At 31.5% G+C, this 19,776-nt stretch overlaps 1 protein-coding gene across 1 annotated transcript in view; it reads right to left on the minus strand.

Moving 5' to 3' along the window:
* The window catches only part of LOC140442206 (sodium channel protein Nach-like), a 135,365-nt gene that overhangs the window by 24,896 nt on the left and 90,693 nt on the right, over positions 1–19,776 (minus strand). Inside the window, exon 9 of the mRNA XM_072533284.1 lies at positions 17,889–17,998. Coding sequence (XP_072389385.1) covers positions 17,889–17,998 — 110 coding nt within the window. The remainder of the gene's footprint in view (positions 1–17,888; positions 17,999–19,776) is intronic.

The raw sequence follows: 19,776 nt of genomic DNA on the forward strand, positions 1-19,776 counted from the left end.
TCTTGAGCTTATTGCATCCAGTTGGTGGTGATGCGCTTGATATCATCCGTCCATCTAGTCGGTGGTCGTCCTCTGCTTCGATATGCCTCTTGCCTTGGTCGCCATTTCAGAATCTTTCTGATCCATCTATCATCCGTTAATCTGGCAACATGTCCGGCCCAAGCCTATTAAGCCATGGTTATTTTTTCAACTGCATCTGTGACTCCTGTTCTTCTTCTTATTTCTACTACAATTCAGTCTACTCACAAGTAAATTCAAGCAAAAATCTTGATCTATCAAAGATTATAAAGGCAATGTACAGATGGATTTGGACAAGGTTATAGATGTTTGGAGAGAAGTCTTTATACGCCGATATGGACTAGATACCCGCGGATACCCCGTATGTACCTGAATGTCAGGCCTTCACTTTTCAGCCTCGTTCAAAAGCGATACACTTAACTAGTTTTGAATCTGAACCGGACATACTTTTTTCCGAAGTGAAATTCGCTCTGGAAAGACTTAAGTGAAACAAAGCAACAGGTTATGATTTTATTACTGCTGATGTCTTGAAGCATCTTCTGGTATGTGGAGTGAGAATATGACATCGATTGTGTAGTAAAATATGACACACAGGTATCTGGCCTGAGGATTGGGGAAAGTTCATAACCATACCTCTACATAAGAAAGGTCCAACAAATAATTGTAACAACTATGGACTATTACCTTTAATATCACACGCCAGTAAAACTCATAACCCCTATTAATAACCTAACAAAACGTTAAATAAACGTCAAAGTGTAAATACGAACTTAAAAGTTCTCCGCATTTTAAAGTTTTATTTCAGATCGTTTTACATTTTACAGTGTGAATTATCAGTACCAGTTTTTATTTAATATTTGTAGTTAAGTCTATTGAACTATAGATTTGTGTGTGTGTGTGTGTGTGTGTGTGTGTGTGTGTTTAACACAACATGGAAATTGATGACGATCGGAATATCCCACCAGATCGGAGAAGGAAGGAAGGTCAGTATGAAAATCTAAATTTAAATTATAAAAATCAAAACGGCAATAATAAGGTAAGCGAAATATCTATTGAAAATAATTATTGACCGTACTATGTTTTCGTAGAAAATAAATCAGGGAATATAGGAAAAATGCATAGAATAGGAGCCGCAAGGTTAATATTAAATGCTGAAAATGAAATTAAAAATAACATTGTTATATTTCAATAATTGGTAGAAATAAACTGAAAGTAGAATGTATTACAAATTTGGCCGCAAATAAATTAGCTGAATCTAAAACATTATCGGATAAAAACTATAATACGTATATACCTACTTTTTACACACAAAAACGAGGTGTTATTAGACATGTAGATACTGATATTTCTGAACTTAAATTAAAAGTTTTAATTAAAGGTAAATTTGGTCAGGTGCTTACAGTTACACAGGTTAAGCGGATGTTTAGAAAATCTGAGGATAAATTAATTCTTACGGGAACTGTTATTATCTCTTTTAAGGGACAAACGATTCCTAGTCAAGTAGTAATGGAAAAAATTGTTTATGATGTCGAAACATATATTCCTAAAATAATACAATGTTTAAAATGTTTGCGTTATGGGCATATAGCTAAGCACTGTCGTGGTAAGGAAAGATGTAAGTTTTGCGGTAATGAACATATTAGTGATACTTGCGAGAAACAAAACAACCCTTCGCGTATGCAATCATTCTGCTACCGATAAATTTAAATGTTCAGAATTTTCGGAACAAAAGCCAATTAAACGAACACACAACATAAGTTATGTGGAAGCCCTTAATAGACATTAATCAAGCTATGCATCTGCTACCAAATCTCCCACAGAGGGATCTAAATATACAGTCAATGTAAAAAGAAGGAGAATCGCAACAAGTCCATTATCACCAGATCCAATAAACCAAGAGCATAGAGATATAATAACCCTTCTAACTATTCCCTCTAGACCCGTGTATGAGAGTTTTAGAAATATACCACAATATCACAAGGTACCTTTAAGTCAACCGAGTACTCCTTCTTTCACTCACTTTGATGTTGCATGTATACAGAGCAACACAATAATGGAATGAGTTCTAAAAGTTATAAAAGAATATATACCAACATATGATAAGCAAATGTTAAATTCAATTAAAACGAATATTTTACCAATTCTTACTAACATTCAACAACAAATTCAATATCCTTCAGTATAATATAAGATCATTAATACACAATAAATGATTACTAGAAAAATTTTTGTTTGATAATAATATTCATTTGAGTATTTTAAGTGAAACTTGAGATAGAGAGAATGGATATGGCGGTGTAGGTATTCTTCTAAAGAAAAATATTGCTTTTAACAATACGAAGAGTTTTATGAGTATTGAAGGATTAATGACTGTCTTTCTAGCTGTTAAAGTAAGTAACTTATGTACATTAAATATTTATTCGATATATGCCAAACCGAAATTAAACATATCTGAAAGAAGTTGGTCACTGTTTCTTGAAAGCCTGGAAAAACCTTTTTTGTTGGCGGGTGACTTTGATTGTCACCATCAAGTATGGGGTTGTGATATTACTGATAGAGCAGGAATTAATTTACTTTCAGCAATTGAAAATACCAACCTAGTTTTTCTTAATAACGGCGCGGAAACTCTCATTCCTTCATTAAATCAAAAGAATAAATCGGCAATAGACCTTTCTATTGTATCTCCTGATTTGGTTACATTATGCAATTGGCAAACAAAAATAAATAATAATTTATAGCAGAATTAAACAAAGCAGCAGAAAATTCAATACCCAAAAAGAAAAAAAGTGATGAACTCAAAATTTAATAAACATTGGTGGAATGAAGAATGTGACATATTAATGAAAAATCAAAAAGATGCTCTTTTGCGATTTAAACTAAACTCAAATGCAAAAAATTATATTTGCCTACAAAGAACAATGGCTTTGTGTAAAAAACTAATAAAAAAGCGCAAAAAAGAATCTTTGAAATTTCTGTACTTCAATAAATAATAATACACCAATCCCACAAATATGGACAGAGGTTAGAAAATTAAAAAATAATTGTAAAGAACCAGTTAGTAAGGTAGTAGCAGGGGAATGCACAACAACCTTTATAAACCAAGTCACGCCACCATGGGTTGAAGAAAAAGAAGCAGTTTACCCTCTTCAAGTAGAAAATATCAATAAAATTGCAATAGACAGTCTGTTAAAGAAATTTAGTCTCAAAGAATTCCAGTGCAGTATTAAACAGCACAAAAATACGGCTCCTGGTATCGATAACATTCATTATATAATGTTATACAACCTTCCATTATCCTGCAAAATTACTTTGTTAGAAATAATAAATAACATATTTGAAATCACGCAGTATCCAGAAGATTGGATGAAATATATTATGATTACAATGTTAAAACCGCAAATGATCCAAATCTAGCAGAATCATACAGAGGTAAATCACTGGCATGCTGTGTACTTAAAACATTCGAGCGAATGCTCAAAACAAGAATGGAATATTGGCTAGAATCCAACCTCAAACTACCAAAATATCAGTTTGGGTTTAGAAAAGCTCATTGCACAATAGAAAATATTACTCATCTAGTCACTGACATTAATATTTCATTTGCATTAAATCGTTCCATAGCGTTGTTTATTGATATTTAGGGAGCCTACGATAAAGTAAATCTAGGAATTCTACATCAAAAAATGGTGCGAATTGGTTTTAGTTGTGAACTTTCTAGAAAAATAATAAAATTATATCGTAATCGCATAATTAACCTTAAAATAAATGAGGAAATTTTAGATACAAGAACAACAAGTCTGGGATTACCTCAGGGTAGCGTTTTAAGTCCTATATTGTATACAATATATACCTTTGACCTAGAAAAGTTAACAGATGAATTCAGGGACCTTAAGATACTGCAATATGCTGGCGATATATGCATTTACATTGATAATTATGATCTTGAATCTGGTTACAGCTCATTAAATCAATTTTTTCTTCGATTTAACCAATGGTGTCACGAGAAAAGTTTAAAGATTTCACTAACGAATTCGAAATCATGTATATTCACCCGGAAACGAACTATTCCCAATCAGATTGTTTTACAAGAGCATAGTTTTCCCGTTATTTCTCATGTAACATACCTAGGAGTAACAATTGATACAAAATTAGTCTGAAAAGAGCACATAGAAAGAATATTAAAAAAAGCCGAGAAAGGATTAAATATATTAAGAGCTTTAAGTTCTTACAGTTGGGGAGCCGATTCAGAAATGTCCCTGTTGTTATACAGGTCATTTATTACATCAATTCTGGATTACGGATGCTTTCTATACTCTCAAGCAGCCTCCAGTAACCTAAAAAAGTTAGATAATTTAGTGAATAAATGTCTAAGATTGTCCCTTGGAGCCTTTAAAAGTACACCAATTTCAAATCTTCAAGTAGAATGTTGTTAAAATGCCTTTAGAGCTAAGAAGAAAATATCTCTGTAATAAATTTTTGTGCAAAATTTTATCTAAAAATAGTAGTCTAGTTAGTAAAGTTCACAACCTATTTATAATGGATTTAACTAATAAGTACTGGAAGAAAAAAGAATCACTGGTTTTATGTAAATCATATCAAGACTGCTTACAATATAAAGACAATATGTATAAAAACGAACTGTTACCGATATACCAAACAAAATTAACTGATGTGCCTGAGATAGAAATACGCTAAGAGATTATTCTAATTATCCCAAGTCGTTGAGAAATGTGATGTTTAATTCAGACATAGAAAATAATTTTAAAAATTAACATATCATATTTACAGATGCATCAAAAAAAGACGAAAAAACGTCCTGTGCATTTTGGGACTCTACATAAAACTATTTCGAGGCTAAAAAACTTCCGAGTGAATTTTCAAGTTATTCAGCTGAACAACTCGCTATATTAGAAGCATTAAAATATATTAAAACTAATTTATTTAATAATAAAAATTTTTTAATAATATCAGATTGTAAAAGTGTTTTTTCAAATATATCCACTAATATTAATATTAATTATATCTTACAAAATATATTAACCAATTTTAAATACTTGTATGAGGAAGGAAAAATAGTTAAGTTTGTTTGGGTTAAAGCTCATTGTGGGATCATCCACAATAAAAAAGTAGACATACTGGCCTAGGAAGCATTAGATTCCGATACTTTTGTAAATTATTCATTAGTTCCTGAAGACCTTTATATTATTTCAAAAAATATAATTAGGCAGGAATGGATGAATAAATATGATCATTCCACCAAGGGACTTTTTTATAAAGGCATTCAGCCGAAAATTCCTACCAAACCATGGTTCTGTAATTTTATAACAAAAAAAGATGCAATCAGAATTATCTGTAGAATTCGATTTAATCATTCCCTAGCACCATCTCACTTATTTAAATTAAAAATTGTAAATTACCCAAACTGCTAGTATGGAGAATATGGCACACTAGAACATATGATATTAAATTGTAGTAAAAATAGAATAAAGACCAAAATTTTTATGGAAGCCATTATGAAAATGAAAATCTTAGTAAAACACATCAAACTTTATAGGTTAATAGTTTCTAACAATTCAGAAATTTATAAGTTGCTATATCAATATATAAGCAGTTTAAAAATAAGAATATGAAATTATAGTTTATAAAGACTAATGTATACCAAAACTTGTACATAATTGAAAAAAAATATTAAACAATATTAATAAAAAAAAAGATACACAAAAATATTGAAAATAAAAAAAATTAAAAAAAATAAATAAATAAATAATAAAAAAACCACTGCTTGCGGATTTAGATAACACTAGAAAAAAAATAACCACTGGGCACTGGATGCGATGACTGGAAACCAACTACTAGAAAATTGTATACAAAATTGTATAAAATTAAAATTGTAACAAAAAAAATATATGATTTTTGTAAGTTCACCAATTGTGTAATGTAGAATTTTTACCGTAGTTATATTGTTTTTAAAATAATAATAATGTATATTATAAATATTAATAGATTTTATTTTAATCATTGTCAAGAATCAAAGTCAAACATGGTTAGGCGAATGAAACCATAGGTTGGTTTCGCAGTCAATATCCCAAGCACGCACACACACACAACCTAAAAAAACTTATAAACCTTATTAATAAGCCCTAATATTGATCCCTGTCGGACACCACTGGGTACTGCACGTGAAACACTGCAGTCATTTTCAACTTTAAACAAAAAGTTTTTTCAGAGAGGAAGTTTTTTAACAACAATGACAACTCATCACGCACGCCGTCGTGTTCTAGCTTCAGCATTAATTTTTTGATAGATACGTTATCTAATGCACGGGAAAAATCTATATACATTATATCAATCGGCTCATATCGGTTCAAAGATAAAGTCTATTCATTAAGAGCGAGAAAGCGATTGCTAGTTACAGAATAATTCGGCAGACATCCGTGTTGAGAGACTGGAATAACATTTTTCTCTAGCCAAACTATCTGCCAAATTATGATATAATAACGGAGAAATATTTTCCGATCCAGGAATATAGATGCATTAGTCTTTAAAGAATATCTTCTTCTCTAAAAACACTTGCTGTACCATAATATGGTATAGGACACAATAAAATAGATTTATACTTTTCCTTTAGATTCAGTTATTTTTTAAATTTAATCTTTTAACCAATTTTATGAATACATACGCAAATACATTTTTTGTCGCAAAGATCCTAATCTTTTTTAGCAATATTGAGAAAAAATAGTAGTTTTACGGTTACCCGATGTAATCAATTTTGACATAACAAATTGAGCCAATTTTACTGTTCCTTGGCAGTAATAGAATAGAAAAACTACTTAAGACGGATTATTATATACACAGTAGGCGGACATTTTCAACACAATTTATCGCAAAAATCGCGTGATAGATGATATCAACTCTGTAAAAACGAACTTTATGTTGATTTTTGCTATCTAAAAATATATGAATTTTTAGGGAAAGTGTACATTCGAATTAACAAAAGCGTACATTACTTGCGAGTAAATACCTAAATTCTTACACATTCTTACGTTCTTACGTAAATAATAATAATACATAAAACTATATAGTTCAGTAGGAAACCTAGACAATATATTATTATTTATAAAATACATAAAATGTTTGCAATTTATTATTAAGGAAAATTTTTTAAGTGTTTCATATAACTAATGGCTAATTTGGTGACTAAAAAAGTTCACTACGGCAATTACAAAGACCATTTATAAAGGTCAAGGATTTTCAAAACTCATATTAAGAATCTTAACATTAATATATTTACATAAATAAACTTAACCGCAAAAGTTTTGCAACAATTATGATCATTTTAATAGTTGGTTTTCTTTTTTCTTGTGAATGGATTAACAAATTTCGCCAATTTTTTTATTATTTTTGACTTTCTTTTTGGTATTGTCATTGAGGGTCAAAGGTTTACTCAAGTTTCTTTTTGGGCTTATATTGGGTGGAAGAAAAAATGGTTTTCTTATGTTAAGTTTGAGCCACCCTGTAAGGAGGATAAGGTATAAATGTCGATTTGCATGAAATCCATGTTATAGTCTTATGTTTTGTGAACTTTTTGTATGTTTTATTTGCCTGATATCTTTACAAACAAAGAAAATATACGGTTTTATTATTTAACATGTATTTTAACTGAAGCAATACTAAATTAACAATAAAAGATAACAAGATTTAACACGGTTTTCTAACTCTGTTGCAACAAATTGGTCCCATTGCTCTTGTGGTAATCCTTTCCAAAGTAAACATGCCCCTTTTTAACTTGGCTGCACCTTACTAATGACGACCAAACAGTCAAAATACGTATTTGCGGTTGCCTTTCATCGGTATACCTATTTTGTATTTTTTTTTTCTGTTGCGAGACATGCCGCCACACTTTTACTTTTATTATCTACTCGCATTAACCTATATATATATATATATATATAGAGGGTAAGTCTGGGAGGGACGGGTCACTTTTTTCCCACACAGATTATTTGAAAAATTGACTAGTGTATGATACGATTTTTGGAAAAGAATACTTATTCTACTTTATATATTTCTTGTGCAAAATAAAAAACATGTAACTTGAGGAATATAAAAATTATAGAAATTAACATAAATAGTTCTTATTGTCCCATCTATACCAATACGTAGGTAGAGATGGGCCATTGCTATTAGTAGAGTTGGGCTAATTTGAAACACATAAAATAATGATGTTAATCTATTTCTTTTTAATAGTAATTTTTCCACATGAATCATAAACATTTTCAAATTTTGTACAGTTGTCATGGCACCAGTGTTTGCAAATCAAACATTGAACCCAGTCATATTTTCTGGATGTTTTGCTGTAATCTTCACCACAACCAATGCACTCATTTTCAATAAATTCTTCTTCGTCTGCGCTGTTATCTAAAGCTCTCACATCTGCATTCATATTATCATCAGACGAATCTAACTCATACTTTTTGCATTGACGTCTTTTGTTTTGTTGCTTTGGAACTGTCTTCTTTTTTGATTCTTGTTTCTTTATCTTTTCTTGAATTTTGTCTGCAGAATTAAGAATTTCCGCCACTCTTCCTGCTCGGCCCCTTACACTCTTTTTTGCAGCATCAATTTTAGGTACGGGCGATAACGTGTCTAAAACACATCTAAAATATTTAGATGTGTTTTTGTATTACTTTGTTCTGCTACTACAGCTGAGTAGCTCTCATTTCTGGACAAAAAAGCGTGCTTTGGAATTTTATCGGGATCAAATGGTACAATTCCTGTGGCAACAAATCCAGATGTTCCATTTTTCACCGTTGCTGAGATTTTTCACGCATTTCCTAACAACTCACCAAACTGGTAACGTGTAATTTTTCTTTTAGGGTTATTTCTGATATAGTTTTGATATCTCGAGTAAAAATTAGCCTTTAAAGATTTGAAAACAGCTCGGTCCAACGGCTACAGAAAATACGTGGTATGATTGGGTAAGCACAACATTATAATTTCGTTGTTTTCGACGCATTCTAATACTTCCACTGCTGCTGTATGGGACGTATGGCCATCTAATATCAGCCAAACTTTGCCTTGAGGCTTGTGGGGAATAAATAGATTTTTTAGCCAATGTAAAAAAATATCTGCATTTACGTAGGCCGATTTTTCGGACATTACAAACATTACTCCAGGTGGCATCCCATCCACGTATTCTTCTTTTTTATTTTTTCCTTTAAAAATAAAATACGGAGGTAAAAGTACGCCCTCAGCATTGCAGCAGCTTATCACAGAAATCGTTTCTCCTTTCTCTCCTGATGTAATAACAGGGACATTCTTGGATCCTTTAGACGCGAGTACATGTCTAGGTCCATTATTTAACTGCAAATCTGTCTCGTTTACGTTGAAAATATGCCCGGCTTATTTATTAGTTGACTATTGGTTAAAATTTTTAGCAGCAGATCGAAGTACTGTTTAACTACCTCCTGGTTTAATCCTTTTACCCTGTCCAAAGAAACTCCTTCACCTTTTCGCACTGATATGTCTTGATGGCGCCGTCAAAAAGACTGCAACCAGTCAGAACCAGCTTTATTGTTGTTTCTATTGAATTTGTGACTTACATTAAATTTTTCTGCTAACTCAAACGCCACAGTTCGTACACGGTCACGAGTGGGTGCAAAACCATACGTTTGCAATTTCTTAATATGCAGCACTAATTTCATCTCGATCTCATCCCCAAGAGTTGAAGAAGGTCCCAGACGATTGTGTTTTTTTTTGATCAGTATTTTTCATTCATCTACGATTGTGTTTTTTTAGATCATTATTTTTCATTCATCTCAGTGTGCTACTTCGAGGTATGCCATAAGCTAATGCAGCTCGATTTAGTCCCATGCGATTTTCTCTGATAGCTGCAACCGCATTTTGTAGCGCTTCTTTACTCCATTTACCACTTTCAATAGTACATTTCCGTTTATAATATGAAGTCATACTGTAACCTGTAACAATATAGAAATTAATTAATAATACTTCGGGCGTGGCCCGTCTATCCCAAAGGTTCGGTAGAGACGGGCCACGCCATTGAACACACAGTTTAAATTTTATGAGGGTATTTTAGGTTAGGTTCAATTGTTTAATCTCAATATAACAGTTAAATACATAAATAATCAAAAAAACTTACCGTTTGTCAAAACTTACATAACTTGAAAATTCACCAAGGAAAAATTTCACCAACAACATATAATTAAGTAAAAAAATCTCCGTTGTTTATGCATACACGTCGCAATGACCACGTTCACAAGGTCTGTCGTTGACTAAATGTTATAAATCGACGTTGTCGCACTGCACAGTAAACAGAGGATCTGCAATATGACGAATGGTCCATCTATACCGATGGCCCATCTCTCCCGGACTTACCCTATATATTAATTCTTTAACAAATATACCGTTATATTTTCGTACATGTGTGACTGAGATATTTAGGATAGAAGGTTGAATAGATAAGGTTGAAGGTTAAAGGATAAAACGTCGATTATTCGTTCTTAAATTTTTCTAGGGTTCGACTTCAAAACTGGATTGAAATATTCGAGTTTGACTTTTGAGTAGGCGTCCATTGACATCTCACATGACCTATTTGTGCCACCATATAATGGCATTTTCAGTACAACTTTTTAACCGGAAGTGATTTAAAAACCGGAAGTATATATGTGCTCGCGTCTAGCTAATGCGCATCGAATAGATTATCGCTTGTACTATTTCGGTGACTTGAAAACAGTACTTTCGGTTTCAAATTTAGAACCGGAAGTCCAACGTTAAGTTTCTCACCTTTAATACCACCCTTGGATTGTAAGCTTTTATTTAACAAATCATTTTTCTTTTTATCTAGTATAATCCTTAAGTAGTTGTGTTTACCAACGGGCAGAGAGACATGTATAATTCAAGGTTTTCTCATCGTAATGTGAATGGATGAAAACAAAAAGTAATAACAGTATATTTCAATAATGTAGTAAGTAGATCATACACTCCTTTAAATATTTTAAAATAGCTTATCGGTAACGCATATGGATTTGAAGAAAATATTATGAAAGATGACACATAAAAAAGAAAACCAGTAAATGCATAATAATCTGCAAAGACCTGACACTATCATATACTGCATATAAATATGTCGACTTACACCGGTGGTATTACCGAGATGAAGATATAGACTTTATAGAAGAAGTGTCAAAGAACAACCAGAAAGGCTCGAGGAACCAAATAATATCATCGCTCCAACGTCACAGGAGGAGATAAACAAACTAATTAAAAACAATTCACCAAGAAAAGCACCTGAACCAGATCAGATCACAAACAGGGTTCCAAAATACTTAATAGCAAGAGCCATAGTATTTTTAACAAATATTGTAAACGCGGTGCTAAGATACAGGCTCTTCCCAAATCGATGAAATGAGGACATAATGATACCTAAACCAGGAAGGGACAGAACGTTTCTACAAAATAACAGGCCGATAAGCTTACTGCCCGCAATCAACAAAATAGTAGAAAGAGTCATTCTCAACAGACTCCAAGCTGAAACAGATAGGCTAGGAATAATACCTGAACCACAATTTGGATTTAGATACGAACACTCCAGCGAGCTGCAAGTACTCAGACTAACCGAGTACAGAGCAGCTTGATTCAACGATAAACAATACACAGAAGCAGCCTTCCTGGACCTAAGCAAAGCTTTCAGTAGATTCTGTCACTAAGGGCTAATTTACAAAATGAGAGGCTATAAATACAGTGGGGCAATGACGAAACTAATCTCATCATACTTGCGCGGCCGGAGTTTCAGAGTTCAGATAGGACAAGTCCTATCCGACCTCGGAACCCCGGAGGCTGAAGTGCCACAGGGAGCGGTCCTGTCTCCACTACTGTGTGACGAATTTTTATTTACTTGTAAATACTTTCAAATAATTTAAACAAAATGAGTGATAGTGGAGATAACAGGATAACCACGTAAAATTACATTTATCCTAACCTTCTTAACTAACCTAAATTAAAGTAATCTAAATGAAACTTAATAATTCGTCACTTCAAAAAAATGGCTTAGAGAAGACAAGAAAACGAAAAAAAAATTCATTAAAATGGAACGTAAATGAGGGGAAAATATGTGTTAAGCAGGAAAATCATATATTAATGCCGGGGTTAAAAAGGTCCAAGAAAGCAAATGCAGATAATAAAAAATATTGCAAAAATATTGCAAAAATATTGTTTACATAATTGCAAATTCAATTGTTGAAAGCAAATTTCCAAAGAAGAGACACAGAAGGTTTTTAATACGTACTGGAGTTTGTCTTAAAACGAAAAATACATATATTTGAACCATGCTATAAAAAAAGTTTAAAACTCAGGAGCACTACGCAAGGACACTCACGGCGCATGTATATATGTTCGTATTTCATACTGTCTTGTGGGGAGCAAATTTGGCTATGTAAAAATAATTTTTTGGAAACATTAGATATTTCACAAAAACCAATATACACGGCCCATGAAGCGGTCCCATACGCGGCTAAGAAAAATAGGTGAGGTAAACCAAGTAGTAGATCGATATCAGGATGATCAAAGAGAAATCGTTAAAACTGATATTAGCTTATTTTCTATAATTAAATCTCATTATTGCTGAAAAACTACTAAACGGAAGTATTTGGAAGCCAGTTTAAGTGTAGCAAACGTACACGACTTGTACGTAAAGTGGTGTGAAGAACTAAGAAAAGATCTAGTTAAATTATTAAATTACCGCTTTATGTTCAACAATGAGTTCAATTAGGGTTTTCACATCCCTAAAAAGGACCGTTGTGTTAAGTGTAAAGCCTACAAACTTAGAAGAAGTGACAACAATTTTGGCAGAAGAGAAACACCGGAAGTTTCAAGAACATATTGAAATAAAAAAATGGTATAAGGTTAGAAAGAAGTACTAATAGAGAAAACGGAATACCTGTTCTTAGTTTTGATTTGCAAAATGATATAACGTGTCCAAGATCGGAAGTTGGCCATTGATTTTATTTTTAAAAATTAAACATCTATAACTTGACTGGATATTACCCTGTAACAAAAACTGTTTATTGTGTCATATAGATGAAGAAAAATATGGAAGGACGTACTAACTAGTGCTTTTCATAAAATGTTAGATAGAGTGTTGGAAGATAATAAGATCACTAATCTAGTTACATGGACCGTTTCTTGTATATTAAAATCGTAATTTATTTATTTCATTTTCTGTTATGGAAGCGCTGAGACAGCGTATTAGAAAGTTTGACAATGAAGTTTTCTATACCAGGTCATGGAGTAGTTCAAGAAGTAGATAATGTGCATAGTACATATTATTGAAAGATTTATGGAAAAGGTGGAATTTTATTCCACACTTTCATTTATAATCAATTTTAATGCTGTGACTAAAAGACATCCTTATGGTATTTTAAAATCCAAGATTACGATTTTAAAGACTATGAAACCTTTTCCAAAACTTTGGCTTCCAAAAAAATTCCATTTGCAAAGTGGTATTAATTAAATTTACACAAAATTTAGCAGAAGCAAAATATAAGATCTCTTACTCAGAAATATATTTAAAACAGTATCTCTATGGGGTAGTATATACTACAATACTTTTCTGTTTCCAAACGCGGTGGCCCAAGAATGAGTGGCAGAAAAGCTTCTCGACGTGGCATTATTACTAATCGAAGAGAACAATGCCCTGTTTTCAAAAATATACCAATGCTCTTACCTTAAACAAATAAGCTCTCTAAAGATAATGTGAAAGCAATTGATAAAATTATAAATATTAGTGTGTCCGATATTGATAAACAATATTTTCAAGCGTTTCTGAATTCTTTAAAATAAACTGTTTCATTTTCAAATATAATTATATATATTGAGTATCTAACATTTATTTTGTTTCCATCTCGTATAATGATTAAAAACATGTTTATTTTTTTAATATATTAATAGTATTAGTAGTAGTATTAATGTATTAGTATAGTATTATTTTCTCCTTTCTTAGTAAGTGATATAGAATTAAGGAACCCACACATAAGGCAACGCCTGGCAGATGAATTCAACAACGGATTATTGAATATTAAAGAACAATCTACAAAATACTAAGACGGATAAAACATGGTTATTAATAAAGACAGAAATAGATAAAAGTTAAAAAGAAATTCTAATACCAACCAGATATAATAAAAAGGAGCAATGGATAACGAAAGAAATTATAGATATAATGGAAGAAAGACGTCAATATAAAAACAAAGATAATGAGATGTACCAAAAAGTAGATAAACAAATAAAATACAGAATTAAGAAAGCGAAAGAACAATGGTTAAAAGAACAATGCACAGAAATAGAAGAATACCAGAAAAGACATGATAGTTTTAACACACATAAAAAAATTAAAGAATTAACTCACAACAATAAAACAAGAAAATCGGGAATACTGAAAGATGCAAATGGGAAACTTGTGTTGAATACTAACGACAAATTAAAGAGATGGCAGAATACATCAATGAAGTGTTCAAAGACAATAGAACAGAACAGATGGAGATAGAAGTAGAAGAGGATATGGTTTTAAAGATATTAAAAGAGGAAATTAAAATGGCATTAAAAAAACAGCAAAAATGATAAAGCAGTAGGTCCAGACCAAATCCCTATAGAAACCTTAAAATTCATAAATGATAAAACCTTAGATATCATAGTAGACTTATTTGACTCAGTATACAAAACGTGACACACACCGAAACAATGATTACTCTCCACCTTTTGTCAATTTTAATGCTGTGACTAAAAGACATCCTTATGGTATTTTAAAATCCAAGATTACGATTTTAAAGACTATGAAACCTTTTCCAAAACTTTGGCTTCCAAAAAAATTCCATTTGCAAAGTGGTATTAATTAAATTTACACAAAATTTAGCAGAAGCAAAATATAAGATCTCTTACTCAGAAATATATTTAAAACAGTATCTCTATGGGGTAGTATATACTACAATACTTTTCTGTTTCCAAACGCGGTGGCCCAAGAATGAGTGGCAGAAAAGCTTCTCGACGTGGCATTATTACTAATCGAAGAGAACAATGCCCTGTTTTCAAAAATATACCAATGCTCTTACCTTAAACAAATAAGCTCTCTAAAGATAATGTGAAAGCAATTGATAAAATTATAAATATTAGTGTGTCCGATATTGATAAACAATATTTTCAAGCGTTTCTGAATTCTTTAAAATAAACTGTTTCATTTTCAAATATAATTATATATATTGAGTATCTAACATTTATTTTGTTTCCATCTCGTATAATGATTAAAAACATGTTTATTTTTTTAATATATTAATAGTATTAGTAGTAGTATTAATGTATTAGTATAGTATTATTTTCTCCTTTCTTAGTAAGTAATATAGAATTAAGGAACCCACACATAAGGCAACGCCTGGCAGATGAATTCAACAACGGATTATTGAATATTAAAGAACAATCTACAAAATACTAAGACGGATAAAACATGGTTATTAATAAAGACAGAAATAGATAAAAGTTAAAAAGAAATTCTAATACCAACCAGATATAATAAAAAGGAGCAATGGATAACGAAAGAAATTATAGATATAATGGAAGAAAGACGTCAATATAAAAACAAAGATAATGAGATGTACCAAAAAGTAGATAAACAAATAAAATACAGAATTAAGAAAGCGAAAGAACAATGGTTAAAAGAACAATGCACAGAAATAGAAGAATACCAGAAAAGACATGATAGTTTTAACACACATAAAAAAATTAAAGAATTAACTCACAACAATAAAACAAGAAAATCGGGAATACTGAAAGATGCAAATGGGAAACTTGTGTTGAATACTAACGACAAATTAAAGAGATGGCAGAATACATCAATGAAGTGTTCAAAGACAATAGAACAGAACAGATGGAGATAGAAGTAGAAGAGGATATGGTTTTAAAGATATTAAAAGAGGAAATTAAAATGGCATTAAAAAAACAGCAAAAATGATAAAGCAGTAGGTCCAGACCAAATCCCTATAGAAACCTTAAAATTCATAAATGATAAAACCTTAGATATCATAGTAGACTTATTTGACTCAGTATACAAAACGTGACACACACCGAAACAATGATTACTCTCCACCTTTTGTGCTATCCCTAAAAATACAAACGCTAAGTATTGCAGTGAATACAGAACAATATCACTAATAAGTCACATTCTCAAATTATTCCTGAAAATAATACATGGTAAATAAAATACATACATAAATAAAAAACTGGAAGAAGGAATAGATGATAGTCAGTTTGGGTTCAGAAACGGACTAGGAACCAGAGAAGCGTTATTTGTTTTTGAAGAAGTGTTAGCCCAAAGCTGCATGGATATGAATTTTGATGTGCATGTTTGTTACGTTGATTTTAAAAAAGTATTTGACAAAGTAAGACATGAAAAATTAGTCCAAATTCTAAAGACAAAAACATAGATCATAGGGACTTACGAATAATAACAAACCTCTACTAGAATCAAAGAGCACAAATCGTAATAGATAACGAACCGTTAGGCAGGGATGTATTATGTCCCCATTACTATTTAATGTATATAGTGAAGCTATTACTAAACAAAACAAACAGTTTCTGTGAAAAATATGGACTAAAAATGATTATAAAAAAGACCAAATACATGATAATAACAAAGAGAACAAATATACCAACAAACATACATTTGGGAAATGTACCGATAGAAAGGGTTGATAAATACAAATACCTAGGAACCTGGATTTCAGACAATAATCATCAAACAACCGAAATGAGAGCCAGGATAGAAATAGCAAGAAATGCGTTTGTAAAAATGAAAACAATTCTCTGCAACAAAGACCTTAGATTGGAACTGAGAGTAAGAGCACTAAGATGCTACGTGTTTTAGATACTGCAATATGAACTTAAAAGATGGACATTAAAGCAAGAACACATAAATAAGTAACAGTCCTTTGAAATGTGGTATTACAGGAGGATGCTTAGAATAGCATGGACACAGAAGAAAACTAACACGGAAGTATTGAGAGAAATGGGCAAATAAGGCGAAATAATAAACACAATAAAAATAAGAAAGTTACAAAATCTAGGACACGTAATGAGGGGACAGCGATATGAACTGCTAAGGCTGATAATACAGGGAAATATCAGAGGAGGAAGGAGTATAGGAAGAAGGATAGTGTCATGGTTGAAGAATTAAAGGGACTGGTTTAAATTCAGTTCTATAGAACTCTTCAGAGCAGCAGTAGATAGATTAGAGATAGTGATGATGATATCCAACCTCCGATCAGGAGATCAGGCACTTAAAGAAGAAGATAGAATTCTAATCTCATTTATAAAACACGGGTGTACGTGGAAGATCGAACTGTGTTAAATAACTGGAAAGCATTGAGATTTAGAAACAAAGTTCTCACTGCATTTTGATGCTATTTTTTATTTATTCTGTTTATTATATATGTAAACAAAATACTACATGATGTTAGCTTATTTTTTTTTAGTAATTTACAATAATCTAATCTTCGTGTCTTATCAACTAGAAAATAAATGTGTAACTTTAAAACTTTGATCACATGTAACTTAAAATGGCATCCTCACAACAAAAAACTTTGTTATTCCAAAGCAACGTAATATAAAATGATATAATATTTGGTTTGGTTTGTATCTATATTTATTAACTTCTTTCGTTTATTTAGTATTATGTTTCATTAACAGATGCTAAATAAATTTGGTTTACTGGTCATTACCATGATGAATGTTTAAAGCATGTGATCCTCTAATGAGTTTTCCTTTGGCAAACGCTTTCTAAAGCAGTGATTTAATCGACGATAAATACTTACATAGTAAATAAACTGTAGAGAAAATCGTGTCACGTAAATATACGCATTGATTTTGCTCGCTAAAAAATACATTCAGCATCACCGAAGAGTCGTCTGTTGTTACATTCTCACTGCAACAAATGTAGATAAAGTTAAAATATTGAAAATATTTTTCTTTTGGTCTTTTATTTCTTTTGCGTTTTTTTTTAGATTAAGTATATTAAAAAATTCTAATAAAAACTAAAGAGAATTTTTGACTTTTCTGAAAAAAAAAAAATATTATTTATTTAACAACTGGTTTAAAAATGTCACAGATAGTCAAAAAACTGTCAAAGTGTTTAGACGCATTTCAAAGTTTCTCTTAAAAATTTAAATATTTAAACGATTATTTCTTCAGTTCTGATAATGTAAATAGTGAATTATATTAAAATCAAAATCATGTTCGAGTCTAATCTATAATAGCTCGCAAAGAAGTTAATTTTATAGTGGTTTAATAACTTAAGAAAAGTAATTAAGTATAAAAGTGAAAGTGATTTGTATACTGAATATTGGAATCGTGAGTAGATAAAATATACTTTTTTCATCTATTTGGATTTATATATTTAAGTAAACAACTGCAATCAGTTATAAGTATTATCCAATTTACATGAACTGGTATCACAACGAAAGCTGTAAAACAGCACCGGTTTTAGTCGGATTTTAAAATCCATTTAAAAGATGTCATCTTCCAATCAACTACCACAAAATGCATCATACTTAAAAGCAGTTAGTCAACCACGTAGTATATTAATCCCAAGCAGAGATCAAGCTATTTTGTTTAACACTCTAGAGAATTGTACAATTAATGACTATCTTGAAGGATTGAGTCAGCATATAGAACCGAAAAATATAATTTTCGCATCCCGTATATCAGACGGTAGAATATGCATATATCTATCATCCAAAAACCTAGTAGATAAATTCATAGCAGAAACAAAGAAAATAATAGTAAATGGAAATATACTAGAAGCGAGAAGATTAATAACTCCATCAGTCCGCTTAATTCTGTCCAATGTATGTCCAAGCATACCTTCTAACATAATAATGGACGAATTAATAAAACTAGGTTTAAATCCTCTCTCAGACATATCATATCTACGGATAGGAGCAACCAATCCTGTCTTTAGTCATATTCTAAGCTTCCGAAGACAAATTTTCGTTTCACCTTTTCCAGACAACTTTGTACTACCTAAATCTTTTATTATCGAGTTGGAACAAACATCATACCGCATATTTATTGCCCAAAACGAAAATTGTTTCAAATGCAAATTAACTGGACACCAGGCAGCTAATTGTCCAAATATTTCACCTTCTAACCATCCTCACAATGATAGTGCAATGCAAAGAGAAATAAGACAAAATTCATCAATAAATCATACTCGACAAGATAATCTACAAAATACTCCCGCAACCTCAAATACCACTCCCTCCACACTTACTACGTCTTCTCAAACCACATTACAAAGAGTAGCAATCCCAAATTTATCAATAAACCAAACCCAACAGTGCTCACTACAAAATACATCCATACATTTGACCACTTCTTTAGTTAACACTACAATCGCAACACCTACATCGTCTGAGTCATCCTCTAATACCCAAAAACATAAATCAACCTTACCCGAAACAAGTCAACACTTACCTCCAAATAAAAATACACATTTGAATTCTTACGAACCCCAAGTAACTTCGAACAAAGCAACCGGAAAAAGAACCCTAGAAGATGCAATCACGCCACCCTCCGAAGAAAACTTTGAAAAACCTAAGCTTCAATTAAAGAAAAAAACCAAAACTGATGACAAAAACTTAAGAAATGATATATCAAATCTGCAAAAATTATTGGAACCAGTTAGAGAATATGTAGAAAGGG

The sequence above is a fragment of the Diabrotica undecimpunctata genome, chromosome 5 (assembly GCF_040954645.1).
Source record: "Diabrotica undecimpunctata isolate CICGRU chromosome 5, icDiaUnde3, whole genome shotgun sequence".
NCBI lineage: Eukaryota > Metazoa > Arthropoda > Insecta > Coleoptera > Chrysomelidae > Diabrotica > Diabrotica undecimpunctata.